The sequence below is a fragment of the Hydractinia symbiolongicarpus genome, chromosome 6 (genome assembly GCF_029227915.1).
Source record: "Hydractinia symbiolongicarpus strain clone_291-10 chromosome 6, HSymV2.1, whole genome shotgun sequence".
Lineage (NCBI taxonomy): Eukaryota > Metazoa > Cnidaria > Hydrozoa > Anthoathecata > Hydractiniidae > Hydractinia > Hydractinia symbiolongicarpus.
Genome location: NC_079880.1, coordinates 17,968,089 through 17,981,926, shown reverse-complemented (window position 1 = coordinate 17,981,926; position 13,838 = coordinate 17,968,089). Strand labels below are relative to the sequence as shown.

General features: G+C 36.3%; 1 protein-coding gene and 1 long non-coding RNA gene across 2 annotated transcripts; both read left to right on the top strand.

Moving 5' to 3' along the window:
• The first annotated feature begins 1,644 nt into the window (after nt 1-1,644).
• LOC130647291 (uncharacterized) lies at nt 1,645-3,365 on the top strand. The gene is made up of 2 exons (XR_008982841.1): nt 1,645-1,962; nt 3,212-3,365. It is a non-coding gene; the product is annotated as an uncharacterized LOC130647291 (long non-coding RNA).
• Nucleotides 3,366-6,044: 2,679 nt separating this feature from the next.
• LOC130647290 (uncharacterized) lies at nt 6,045-13,600 on the top strand. The gene is made up of 2 exons (XM_057453088.1): nt 6,045-6,309; nt 6,388-13,600. The coding sequence occupies exon 2, from the start codon at nt 6,836-6,838 to the stop codon at nt 12,179-12,181; it is 5,346 nt and encodes a 1,781-aa protein (XP_057309071.1). The 5' UTR covers nt 6,045-6,309; nt 6,388-6,835; the 3' UTR covers nt 12,182-13,600.
• Nucleotides 13,601-13,838: the final 238 nt, after the last annotated feature.

The following is a 13,838-nucleotide window of genomic DNA, read 5'->3' as shown; positions in this document are numbered from 1 at the left end:
GTTTAGTGGTTATAGCTCTTGTACTCTGTGCGGGAGACCGGGGTTCGATTCCTCTTGACGGCGATTCAACATGGGCGAGTGAATGTTACCATAGCCCCGGGTTAACCCAAGCCATGTGAGGGAAATTGGGAAGATGGCACACTGTGTGGGCCGTTGGATGTTGCCGGGAGTTGTCTAGTAGAGCGCGGGCTTTAATTGGGCCTGCGTAGCTCAAAATGAGCATTAAATACTCTAGGACTCTCCATCTACGCCATGGCCCCTCCTGGAAATAATAGACAGGGTATATCCCTCGATATTTGTGAGGCTAGCCATGTAAAATATGCACATCTATCTATCTATCTAAAACATATTTGTTGCACCAGCTGCCTCCATAGCACGGGATGATTTGGTATGGTTTATGTGACACACATGATCGGCTTTCCACCGGTTGTATTCTGGTGTATCCTTTTTGTTTTCCCACATCCTACAACCTTGACAATATTTCGAAAATGCTTCCACATTTACAACTTTGTCATCTACAAAAGCGGTTACAACCCCGTTTAGAGAGGCATGCCCCCGTTTTTGCCAAGCGCCGTCAATTTTTACTCGCTTTCTCGCTGGACCATTAATGTTTTCACCTTGAAGTTCATTTGCTGCTCTTTTCATGCTAGCTTTAGCTGCCTTATCATAAGCATGATAAATTTCTCCATTGTTTAAGCTATGGAATGATGCATTTCCAATGCTATGCATGTTCATACAATGTGCGAAAGTTTGCATTCCATGGTGGCCGCGTCCAATTTCTCGAAACGCAATAACCGCTCTTGCGTTAGCCTCATATATTTGACGACCTTGAGTGCGAGTTTGCCTTTTACATTGAGGTGAAGAATATAACGAGCCCTTCCATTCACATGTCATACACATAAACTCCAAGTGATGAACCAGTCCCATTCGCTTTTCAGAGTTATCAAATATAACTGTTGATGACGTTTACATTCGGGACAAACTAACAGTGGCGTAATAAAACTTGAGTAATTAATTGAGTAATTAAAAAGGATGAAATAGTCTGTGTTTTGTATATTATCATCAGGTACATCCATGCTCTTATCATTTGTATTTAGTTTCTTAGAACTAGAACATTCTAACTCTGGAGTAACTTCTGTAACAATTTCCATTGCACATACATTTTTTGAGTGTCTATTTTGAGGGGGCTTTCTTTGCCTCTTTCTTTGAGAATTTTGTTTATTACAAGACATCTCCCCAGCAATTTGTTACGAAATATATATACTTTGAAAGTATCTAAGAAGAACTGCTAAGAGTGTGAAGTTTTTGCGAAGCAATTGAGCTTCGCAAGCGAAGCGAAATTGCGGAGCACGTTTGCTACGCGAAGTATACCAAGAGAATTATTGAGATTCTCAAAATTTTGATAGAAAAAAAATCATATAAAATCAGCTTAAGGAGATATGACTGATATTTTTTCTCGAAAAGGTAGGTTATTTTTTTGTCTAATAGAACAAATAAGTTTGGACCAAGCAGATCTTATAAATGTTAGCTAAAAATGCCAGTAAATAGGCTTTGTACCCCCCTACCCCCCGTCTTTCGTAACCCCCCCCCCCCCCCCGTTATTTCCCGATTTTCCGTTTGCCGGAAGCGAAAGGCTGGGAAGTAAACTCAAGCAATCAGAAAACGGCTATCGGCTAAATTGAATTATCGTGTATTTTACAGACCTAAGACAAATACATAGTTTATACCAAGTCCTGATAATAATTGGCTTAGCTGGCATGCTATTTCTCTTAATATTTGCACTTGGAAAGCTTGTATTTACCTTTTGAAGGCACATTATATTAATTTGAACGTTTAATGCGCAAAAACGTGTTATATTTATGGCTTCATTAAAAAGAAGATTTTAAAGTACCAAATTATCAGCTTGAATTGGCATGTTTGTGGTATTCTTTTCATACAGCAGAAGAAAAGTGAGTTGCGAAGGTATGGATGATTTGAAAGTTATATTTACGTTCCTTGGTTTGATGTAGCTAGCTAACTAAATTACTTTTTGGTGCGTATGGCCACCATGGAAAATTATTTTTGCTGTCATCCTTCAATCGAATCATTAGCTAGCTAGCTAGATAGCTACCTCTAGCTACAGTCAGAAGAAGAAAATTCAATTCATAATGATTAACAAAACTCTTTTTTTTTAAATTTTATTACACGATTTTTAAATATTTCCTAAAACTCAAGTTGCTTCTTTTTTTTGTTGCATTGTGGAAATAAATTTAAGTCACCAATCCAAAACTAACGGGAAAATACCTCTTTATTCTTTAAGGTATTTGCTCATTTGTGGTTAAAAACTTTTGTACTTTTGCTACTAGGGTCTTTTTACTGATATATGTTCTAAATCTGAACTATTTTATCAAATGGTGCCCTTACCTGGAAATTCTACTTTGTTTACCTACTTTCACATCTTGTTAAATTCTTCAACAGTCAAACCTATAGCAATAAATTTTTCAAGAAGTTAGCTTATGTACGATGTGTGAAGTCACAAATGACCAGTTGGACTTTTGTTCGATAATGGTGGCAACCGTTAATGTAATTATTGTTTTTGTGAGATTTAGTTTGGACATATATAAAATATTTAAAAAAGATAAAAAAAAAAACTGGCCAAAAAAGCCATAAGTGTGAGGGCAACCTTGAGCAAATTGTTAAGTACAATTTGTACTTTCCAAATGGAAAACAGTGCCTTCAATTCTGTTGTCTTGGCCACAAAAAGTAGTGATCTATATTTTATGTGGTTAGCCTCGTTAATTGCAATAAATTTACCCTGTCAATTGTTCCAGGAGGGACAACATGACGATTCTAGAATGCTAAAAAGCTTCCATTTGAGCTACAAAAACCCTTTAAATTTCTGTTCATTAAGGAACAGCTGTTATATGGGATTGAACCCATATGAATATGAAGTGAACACTCTACCGACTGAACTACCAATCCCCAAAAGAAGACAACCCCCAAAGTAAACAGAGTTGCATGACTTTATTAATTCTATCAAGCATGTATCAATCATATTGTATTTAGTAAATAATATTTGAGCACTCTTTCCCAAAAAAAGATATATATTTGTAGTTTAGAAATTTAGCTCTAAATATCGTCTCTCAAAGGCACTGGATTTTAATGTATTTAAAGACTTTACTATATATATAATATAATATACTATATAAGAATGTTTTCTGTTTCTTTTTAGATTGCGTACAATGAGCGAGAGATGTTATCTTTCAATATGTGAGATAAAAAGAAGAAAGCGAAACCTCATCCCGCGTTGTTATTGTTTTTCTGTCAAAAACTTGAAGCTGTTTTATAAATCTTGATAAAGTTAATAAATTGTTTTCGTTTCTATAGATGTTTGTTTTTGTTTATTGTTTCTCGTGAGTTTACAAAATTTATTGCAACAGATTCATTGGCTTCAAGAAATCGGTTTTCATAACTAGTGCCGTTATTTTTAAGTGAAAAAAAACACATGCTGCTTCGTGCGCCTTCTTGTCTCTGAAAGTCTCTATTATTATCTGTGTTCCGAGTATTATTTTCCGGTTAAAAGAGTACCTTACGATGCGCATCCCCTTAATTCGTGACATTTTTGCACACTACGGATTGTACAACTCGATGTATTGCATTTCTTTCAAAATAAGGGTTTTAACTTTATAAAAGTATAACTTTGCATGGATTTTTAGTGCTAAAAGCTTCATCAATGTTGGATTTACGTCGGCCACCACTGACAATATTGTGATTATTGTCAATATTTAATCTTATAATTCTGTGAAAAAGAGGTTTTACGAAATTTCTTAGTTATCGTTTATGTTTAGTTTCGCGCGATCTAAATTTCTCGTACCTTCTTAAAAGAAATATTCCGCATATATATATTGTATTTTTGCCAAAAAATCACTACTTTTGCACAACGAGTTGTTGTTGTTCCGCGGAGAGTTTATTTTACAACCTCGTCGCCAGGGTTTTCTACGTCTATGATATTCAGTTTTGGTGTATTTCCCAGATATCAGCTGCAGTAAGATGTAAGCACCTCGTCGTATTATATCAAAGAGAAACAAAAGCACTAGGGTCAACTATTGGCTAGTTTCGATTTTGCTTGCAACTTGCGTAATGCTTCGCAACCTTTTTTTAATTTCTAGTGATAAAAACTATACAACTTTCTGGACAAGTAAATATTTTCACAACCAAACAGTCAGCTAGCTAGTAACAACGCTAGAACTGCTCGTGTCATCAGAAACAGCCGAAATGTGGTTACAGAGTATTGCTAAACTATCCGAAAAGCAAATAAGATAAACCCTAATAAAAGCGCCCAAAAAGGTACAGAGAAAGAGACTTAAAAAGGTCAATTTCTGTCTAAAATATGGTTGCTAGGGACGTTGCTAAGGTAAAAAAGTTTTTGCAGCGTTTTCCGTTAAAAAAGGCAATTAATGCATACACCATCTGAAAGAACAGGAAATTCTGCATAAAATACGCCCAAAATATTAAAACCACAATTTTTTAGGAGCACCACCTTAATGACTAGTACTGTAAATAGTTTTAAAAAAGATAAAAAAAGAGAATTTCCAAGAAAGATATATTTTCTTCTACCATTGTCTCGTTTTGACGTCATCACTTCCTGTGATGCACGGCCATCTGTCGATGGAAGGAAAGTGTGCGCATGCGCCGGGTTTTTTAAAAATCACGCGTGGTTTCCGAATTCCATAATGGCTTCCTGCGCTCAAGGGATGCGGACGCGGCGAAGAATATCTTTAAAAAACATGAAATTTTAGGCCCCGTGGAAAAGAGAGGGAGCTTGGTCAGTTTTTTTTAGAGAAATAAACCATGCCGGATGAACGAAAGCCCAAAATAGCAAGTTCCTTTGGCGATAAGCTGCGGTGACACATGGCTGAAAAAGACAACCTGGATTCGTCTTGGAAATGTGGTTGCAAGGAAATCGAACACGATATTTCAAGTTCTACCCAAACTAGGAATATCAGGTAAATTTTTTTTGATAGAGTATTGTTTGGAGAACTTATTTTGATTGGAGTGATGTTGGTGTACTTTTTTTTGTGAGCACTATTATAGCTCAAAGGTAGCCAAAAAATTTTGAAATACCCGAAGTAGCCATATTTGCTATCATCTAATTCCATTATAATAAATTTTAGAAATTAGATTAGTGGTTATGTGGCGCCGTAGATTAGTGGTTATAGCTCTCGTACTCTGTGCGGGAGACCGGGGTTCGATTCCTCTTGACGGCGATTTAACATGGGCGAGTGAATGTTACCATAGCCCCGGGTTAACCCAAGCCATGTGAGGGAAATTGGGAAGATGGCACACTGTGTGGGCCGTTGGATGTTGCTGGGAGTTGTCTAGTAGAGCGCGGGCTCTAATTGGGTTTGCGTAGCTCAAAATGAGCATTAATACTCTAGGACTCTCCATCTACCCCATGGCCCCTCCTGGAAATAATAGACAGGATATATCCCTCGATATTTGTGAGGCTAGCCATGTAAAATATGCACATCTATCTATCTAACATCACATGGTAGCCACGCACAGTACAGTAAGGCTGCCATTAAAATACGTTATGTTTGCGTCCTCCGACTGACTTGCTTGCGGTGATAAAAACCCGAGTCGACAAGTCGAAGAAAAAAAAACGGGATTTTTTTTTCCTTTCCTTTGGATGCCGTGATATCTTTTTATCTATCCAATCATATTTAATTGATGTGCTTTATAATTGATTGGAAATTAAAAAAAAAGAGAACAAGCCATCAGTTGGCTTATGTGGTATAAAAGGGTCTGCAAACAATGTTGAGTAGCGTTATACTGTTTTTTAGTCCAGGGAACAAATTTAATTGCTCCTATCTGAAAATCCCTAGGAAAAATCCGACCTACTCATTTTCTCATTGTATGAGATATACTTAAACGTCAAAGGATTCTATTTCGTTTGTAAAGTTAAAATTCAAAAAGTACAAAATTTATAAAAAAGTTTATATTTATATTTATAATTATTTAGTGATATTTTAGTTTGAGTGAAACACCAGGGTAATCATCAGCATCCAGGCTACCATATTTGTTTTTGGTTGCCATGCCTACCTGGTGTGATGTATATATAAGTTTTGCCACTCCTTTTTTGTCATTCTTCAGTCAGCTCTTGATTAGTCAACATCAAGTTTTTGAGTTTCAATGCACAATATTTCAATGCACAACAATGATGATGATCTTACTTACACAATATTTCTATGAGTGATATAGCTTGTTCTTCAATTTCACATAAGTTTACACTTGTCACACATTTTCATAGTACTTTACACTGGGCAGCTGGTAAGTATTAGCTATTCTATGTCAAATATTTTATTTAAATTTGAACTGGATATTTACCGTAATTTTGTATTTATTTAGTTTGAACGTATATCAAGATATCAATTCAAATCAAAATTTTTGTTGTTACAAACACTTCCCTCTCGTGTGACGCCTCAACATTCAAACAGATTTTAAAAGCTGAAGTTACTATGTACAATTTCATATTCAACATAATTATTAATCACTTCTTCAATCATCGTTTGAGATAGTTGTCAATCATTCTGTGTAATCATCAATATTCATTATTTATCAATTAAAGTTGTCATTGATGTAATTGTTCAAACTGGACAACTCAAGAAATCAATCTACAAGACGTAACCTTAATCGAATTGATTATCGTGAACTCAATTCAACTGGACGTGTTATTCGTCGCGAAGAAGAAGTTTACGTTCCAGAAACTCACATCCCAGAAACTTACAATTCTCAGTTATCTGCGCTCGAGAAAGCCAATATTTCACTACAACTTGACCAACTCTCAATTATAGAAATGCCTTCCAACAACGAAGTTGAAGCTAATATTTTGATTCAGGAGATTGAAGACATAATTGACGAGAATCCCATAACACCTGATAGTACAGTAGATGTTAATGCTGCAGTTGTCAAGTTACAGGAATTACGAACATCACTTAGGCGATATGATATTCTTCTCAAAGCTGAAAATCAGACCCAAGATCTAGTCCGTCAAATTGCCTGTACACTTATCAACGTCAAGGAGTACATAAAGAACTCAAAGGACTGCAAATCCAAACTCGACCTTCAGCAAATAAAGAAAAAAAACGATGAAGCTTCTCGTAAAGAATGTTCAAAGCTGTTTGTCATTGCTGATCTACAAAGAATTTTATCTGAACTCATCACTGATTTTTCTATTAACCTTGGTGACTTAACTGATCCTGAATTGTTACAAATGAAAACAGATTTGTCATCTAAAAATGAACTTGTCAATAAAATTGCACAAAAATATGAACTGATACTTCAGACATCATTCAACACAGCTGAAGTATTGCTCGATGTTCAAAATATTGGTCATAGTTACGAAAAGTTGATTCAAATCAAATCAAATTATGCAAGAAAGTTACATTCATTACTGCAAAGTCGTGATGTGTACAAGCAAAAATTGTTCACTGCATCAAAATTAAATATACACTTGGAAAAATTTTCTGGCACATCAGACTCATCAGATTTTTACACTTTTAAACCCAACTTTAATAAGCTGCATCAAGAATCCACACCAAAACATCTGTTACCTGATCTGCTGAAAAATAATTATCTCAAGGATCCAGCATACAGCATGGTCAAAAGCCTTGCAGACATTAACGAGATTTGGAAGAGACTTCAATTTGCATATGGTAACGTTAAACACATGCTATCAAAAAAATTGAATCAACTTACTTACATGGAACATCTCTCCCGTTCAAAAAATGCAGACAATCTTGCACTTGCGTTAAGCAACATTGTTAATCTTATGAAAGAGCTCATGTCATTGGCTGAAGAACATCACGTCGAGGAATATCTCTATTATGGTAATGGAATTCAACAGATCTCTTCACTTCTTGGTGACTCTCGTTTGTCGCGATGGTTAGCAATCAATGAAGATGTACCTCCAAAAGACACATGGTGCAAACTGGTAGAATTCCTCGAGAAAGAACAACGAATTCAACAACAGAAGATCAATCTTATTGGACCTAACAGCAATTCATCATCCAAAGCTTCAAGGACACAAGATCATCAAAAAGACAGGAAGAAAGCTTTCAACTCATCTTCATCTGTAGTCACCTGTTCGATTTGTGAAGCTCATGATGGTGAATTCGATCATGTATCAACTTCAGGTCCAAATGGTAGTCGTATTATTCAATACTACACATGCAAGAAATTTGCTGAGCTCACTCCTGCTAATCGATTTGCATTGCTCAGGGAAAAGGGATACTGTTATCAGTGTCTTTATCCCGGAGCAGATGTCTCATCAGGAAAACACAAGGAAAGGCGCTGCCAACACGATTTCGTTTGTAAGCACGACTCACATGAGAAGTATACTGTACGAAAACATGTTCTTGTATGTGACGAGCACAAGGATAACCAAGCCAACAAAGATCTCCTAGAGAAATTCAAAAGCCGATGTGTACGAAATTCAAGTCTTCCAACATTTGCTCGAAATATCAGTTTGTCCTTCATAAATCAGTGTTTCAAATCAAATGGTGTATCTGGTGAAGAGAAAGCACTAAATCATGGCATATTTCTTCTGCAATCAATCATCATCAATAACCAACAATATACTATATTCTTCGATAATGGATGTAGTGATTTTATTGTAAAGTACTCGGCAGTCAAGTCACTTGGTTCTTCAAATGTCCAGCAGGAATCATCTCAGTCAATAAAAATCAGTGGCATTGGTACTGCAACAACTCAATCCACACATGGAATATATAATGTCAAAATTCCTTTGTTTAAAGGTCAAATGGCTTCATTATCTGGTACTTGCTTGGATAATATCGCTGGTACCTTTCCACAATATCCGTTAGAAGAACCATACAACGATATCTGCTCCTCATACAAGACGTCTGGTAGAGATCCATCATTACTTCCTAAACCATCATCAACTGTAGGTGGTGACGTTCATTTTATGATAGGCATCAAATACCTACGCTACCATCCAAAGTTGGTCTATCAGCTCCACTCTGGTCTAGCAATTTATGAGTCACCATTTTTCAATGCAAGTGGAGGACGTGGAATCATTGGTGGACCGCACTCTGTTTTTACTTGCATTCATCAAAGTTTCTTCACGGAGTCTGAAGTATCTTCCTTCTTCAGCAATCAGTACAAGCTATTTAGGATGGGTGTTCAAGTCAATCCTGATCTATCTTTTCCAACTCTTCCATCCAAGATACAGAAACATTTCGAGGACGTTGAGACCACTGGCTCAGAGATAACCTATAGATGCATTAACTGTCGAAACTGTAAAGAATGCAAGAATTCATCACATCAACAAACCATCAGCATTAGAGAAGAAATGGAGCAGAGTATCATCAACGAGTCCATTGACATCGATCTGAAAAGTCAAATGATTACAGCTACTTTACCATTCATCGACAATCCCGAGCTCAAATTGGCTCCAAATAAGGATATCGCAGTCAAGACTTACTATCAACAGTTAAGAAAGTTGGAAAAGAATCCCACAGATAAAGCTGACATCATAGATTCAGAGTCAAAACTGCAACAGCTTGGATTTGTGGAATATGTTCATAATCTTTCTGAAGAATCGCAGTTTGCTCTCAATAATAACATTATTCAAAATTTTATACCATGGAGAGTTGTCTGGAAGATGACATCAGTAACCACACCATGTCGTATAGTTTTTGATGGATCATTCCCTACAGCCTCTGGTTTCAGCCTCAATGACATACTTGCAAAAGGTAGTAACAATCTGAACAAACTTCAAGAGATTCTCGTTCGCTGGTCAACCCACAAGATCGGTATTCACACAGACATTCGTAAAATGTACAATACGATACGACTTCACGAGAAACATTGGTGCTACCAAAGGTATGTTTGGCAGGAAAATCTCGATGTAAACAGAATACCATGTGAAAAAGTTATCAAAACGCTCATTTATGGGATAAGATCAAGCGGTAACCAAGCTGAGCAGGGACTCAGAGAAATCGCAAATACGTTCAAGGAAAAATTCCCAGAAGTACACAGAATTGTTCATGAAGACGTCTACGTCGATGACTGTATTACTGGGGAAGATGAGGTCAATACAGCACATTCGCGAGCAGATCAATTGGAATACGTTATTCAACCTGGTGGTTTTGTCTTGAAAGGAGTTACCTTTTCTGGAGATAAACCACTTCCCAATCTTACAGATGATGGTGAATCAATCATGGTTGGAGGAATGAAATGGTTTCCGGAAACTGATGAGCTATCATTGAATATATCTCAACTCAATTTTGCAAAGAAGTTAAGGGGAAAGAAGCCAGAAGGTGCCACTGATATCATCCCTAAAAAGTTAACCAGAAGACACTGTATATTGAAGGTTGCAGAAATCTATGACCTAACTGGAAAAATCGCTCCACTCGTAGCCTCACTGAAGTTAGACTTACGTGAATTATGTCTTCGGCAATTTCATTGGGATGATGTTCTACCTGATGACCTTCGTCAGATTTGGTTGTCAAATTTTGAAATGATGAAGGAAATTGGAAACATTCGATTCAAACGCACAATTATTCCTCAAGATGCTGTAAGTATGGATATAGAATTACTCGACTTTGGAGATGCCAGTCAACATCTTGTTTGTGTATGCACTTATGCCCGTATTTTACGAAAGAATGGCAATTATTCATGTCAGTTAGTGTTATCAAGGACAAGAACTGTACCCAAGGATATATCACTTCCCAGGGCAGAACTTTATGCTGCACTTCTGAACACTCATACCGGAGAGATTGTCAAACGCTCATTCAAGAATCTTGTCAAATCTACTAAGAAGTTTACTGACAGTCAGATCACTCTTCATTGGATCAGTAACGATGAGAAGCCGTTAAAACAGTGGGTGAGGAACCGTGTTTTGGAGATACATCGTTTTACATCGAAAGATCAATGGAGCTACGTACAATCCAAGAATATGGTAGCTGATATAGGTACAAGACGTGGTGCCACCATTGAAAATGTAAATCAGTCATCAACATGGATAAATGGTCTCAATTGGATGCATCTACCAGCAGATAAGTTTCCTGCGCAATCTACGGCCGAATTGAGGTTGTCGGAGCATCAAATGTCGGAGGTGAAGAAGGAAAGGATCATTTGGGTTCATCACATGACTGCCTCTAACATTTCAGCGACCCTGCTGGAAGAGATGAGAAGGCGTTATCGGTATTCACAATACCTACTAGATCCCCTCAGGCACAAATTCACCATGGTCATCAATATCATGGCATACGTGATCAGATTCTGCAAGATCCTCATTAATCATATCAAAGTCAACAAAAAAGCCAAGCCTCATTCAATTGTGCTTCGTGATGAAGAAATCAAAGCCGCCGAAAGATATTTCTTTGAAAAGGGGACAAAAGAAGTCTACCATTTCTTAAGCAAATCAAAGTATGAAAAAATCTCGACAGAAAAGGATAACATCCTGCTATATACAGGGCGAATTCTACCAGATAAAGAAGTGAAAATTGCTGGTACATTTACAGATGTGATGAAAGATTTGTCTTCAGTTACGTTTTGCGTTCCCTTACTTGAAAGATTTTCACCAATAGCGTTCAGTATATCGTTAGACGTGCACTGGAATAACACAACAGTAAAACATTCTGGTGTTGAGACAACACATCGATATGTCCTCAAGAAGGTACATATCATTGAAGGAAGAATCCTCATCAAACATATCAAACGATCATGCCTTCGCTGCAGATATCTTGCCAAACGAACGGTTGAAATGGCAATGGGACCGATATCTTCGTGTAACATGACCATTGCTCTAGCCTTTTATTTTACCCAATTAGATTTATCTGGTCCATATCAGTCTTATACGCCACAACATAAGCGTACAACCACAAAGATATGGTTAATTGTCTTTTGTTGTTGTGCCACATCCGCTGTGAAAATCAAAGTTATGGATGATTATTCAACGACATCCTTCATTCAAGCATTCACAAGATTTTCCTGTGACCACGGGTACCCAAAACGTGTGCTTTGTGATGAAGGCAGCCAACTTGTAAAAGGCTGCAAAGAGATGCATCTGGATTGGATCAACCTCAAATCAAAATTAATGAAAAAAGCTCGGGTTGAATTTGATGTGTCTGGTACAAGGGCACAATATGCATGGCAAGGTGGAACGGAAAATTAGAGAGATAAATTTATCAATTGAGAAGAATCTACAAAATCACAGATTGTCGATACTACAGTGGGAAACTTTAGCTTCAAGTATTGCTAATCAGATCAATAATTTACCCTTTGCTGTAGGAGATATCACAGGAGACTTTGAATGCATAGATCTCATTACACCTAACAGATTACTACTGGGACGTAACAACGAGCAATGTCCAGATGGAATAATTTTCTGTGATAACCCAACGAAGATCATCAAGGAAAATGAAAAAATATTCAACGCATGGTTTGAAGTATGGCTTCTAGTGCATGTACCTAAGTTAATGAAGCAATCTATATGGTTTCAAAGTGATTCGATCAACGTAGGTGACATTATATTATTCACGAAACACGATTCAGCCTTATCAAATCGATACACGTATAGTATTATCAAGCATCTGAAATATGGATCGGACGGCTTACCTCGAAAAGCAAAGATTCAATACAGAAACGATAACGAAAATATGTTACGTGAGACGTATAGGTCAGTTCGTGGCCTTGTGGTTATTCATTCGATCGAGGAGTGTGATTTTATTGCTGAACTTGGAGCCATGGCGAATGAAATCGATATGAAATTAATAATATAAATTTTTCCCTTTTTGGCGGGGAATGTAAAGTTAAAATTCAAAAAGTACAAAATTTATAAAAAAGTTTATATTTATATTTATAATTATTTAGTGATATTTTAGTTTGAGTGACACACCATGGTAATCATCAGCATCCAGGCTACCATATTTGTTTTTGGTTGCCATGCCTACCTGGTGTGATGTATATATAAGTTTTGCCACTCCTTTTTTGTCATTCTTCAGTCAGCTCTTGATTAGTCAACATCAAGTTTTTGAGTTTCAATGCACAATATTTCAATGCACAACAATGATGATGATCTTACTTACACAATATTTCTATGAGTGATATAGCTTGTTCTTCAATTTCACATAAGTTTACACTTGTCACACATTTTCATAGTACTTTACACTGGGCAGCTGGTAAGTATTAGCTATTCTATGTCAAATATTTTATTTAAATTTGAACTGGATATTTACCGTAATTTTGTATTTATTTAGTTTGAACGTATATCAAGATATCAATTCAAATCAAAATTTTTGTTGTTACAAACACTTCCCTCTCGTGTGACGCCTCAACATCGTCCCACCGCCAAATTTATACGTTTAGCATATACTTTTTATTGTGATTGTCCCTAAGAACTTTGACTTTGTGGGAACTTTTAAACAGTGCATTTTATATACAGCATATGCTTATTTCAAAACATTTAAGAACATGAGAAGATCTCTTTAACATTTCCATGTTACTTTGAATTGTAATAAAATTGCTAAAAACAAAAGAATGAAGCAATACCTAATCTAAGAATAGTCAAAGTTTGTTTTATAATATTTCTTATTCTCATCTTGTTGAGCAATACAACATATATAATTTTGTTTTAGGATAAGATATTTTGATGTCACCCTAGTACCTATGATGAATATTCTTCTGACAACGAAAATCACTATCAATTAAAGAACACAGAAGATTTGTTCTGAATCCTTATAATATATATTGGAAAACTGTAAACAATGGATATATATGTGGTATAATCAACAAAATTGGTGAAAAAATCAATCAAAATGACTTGTGAATAT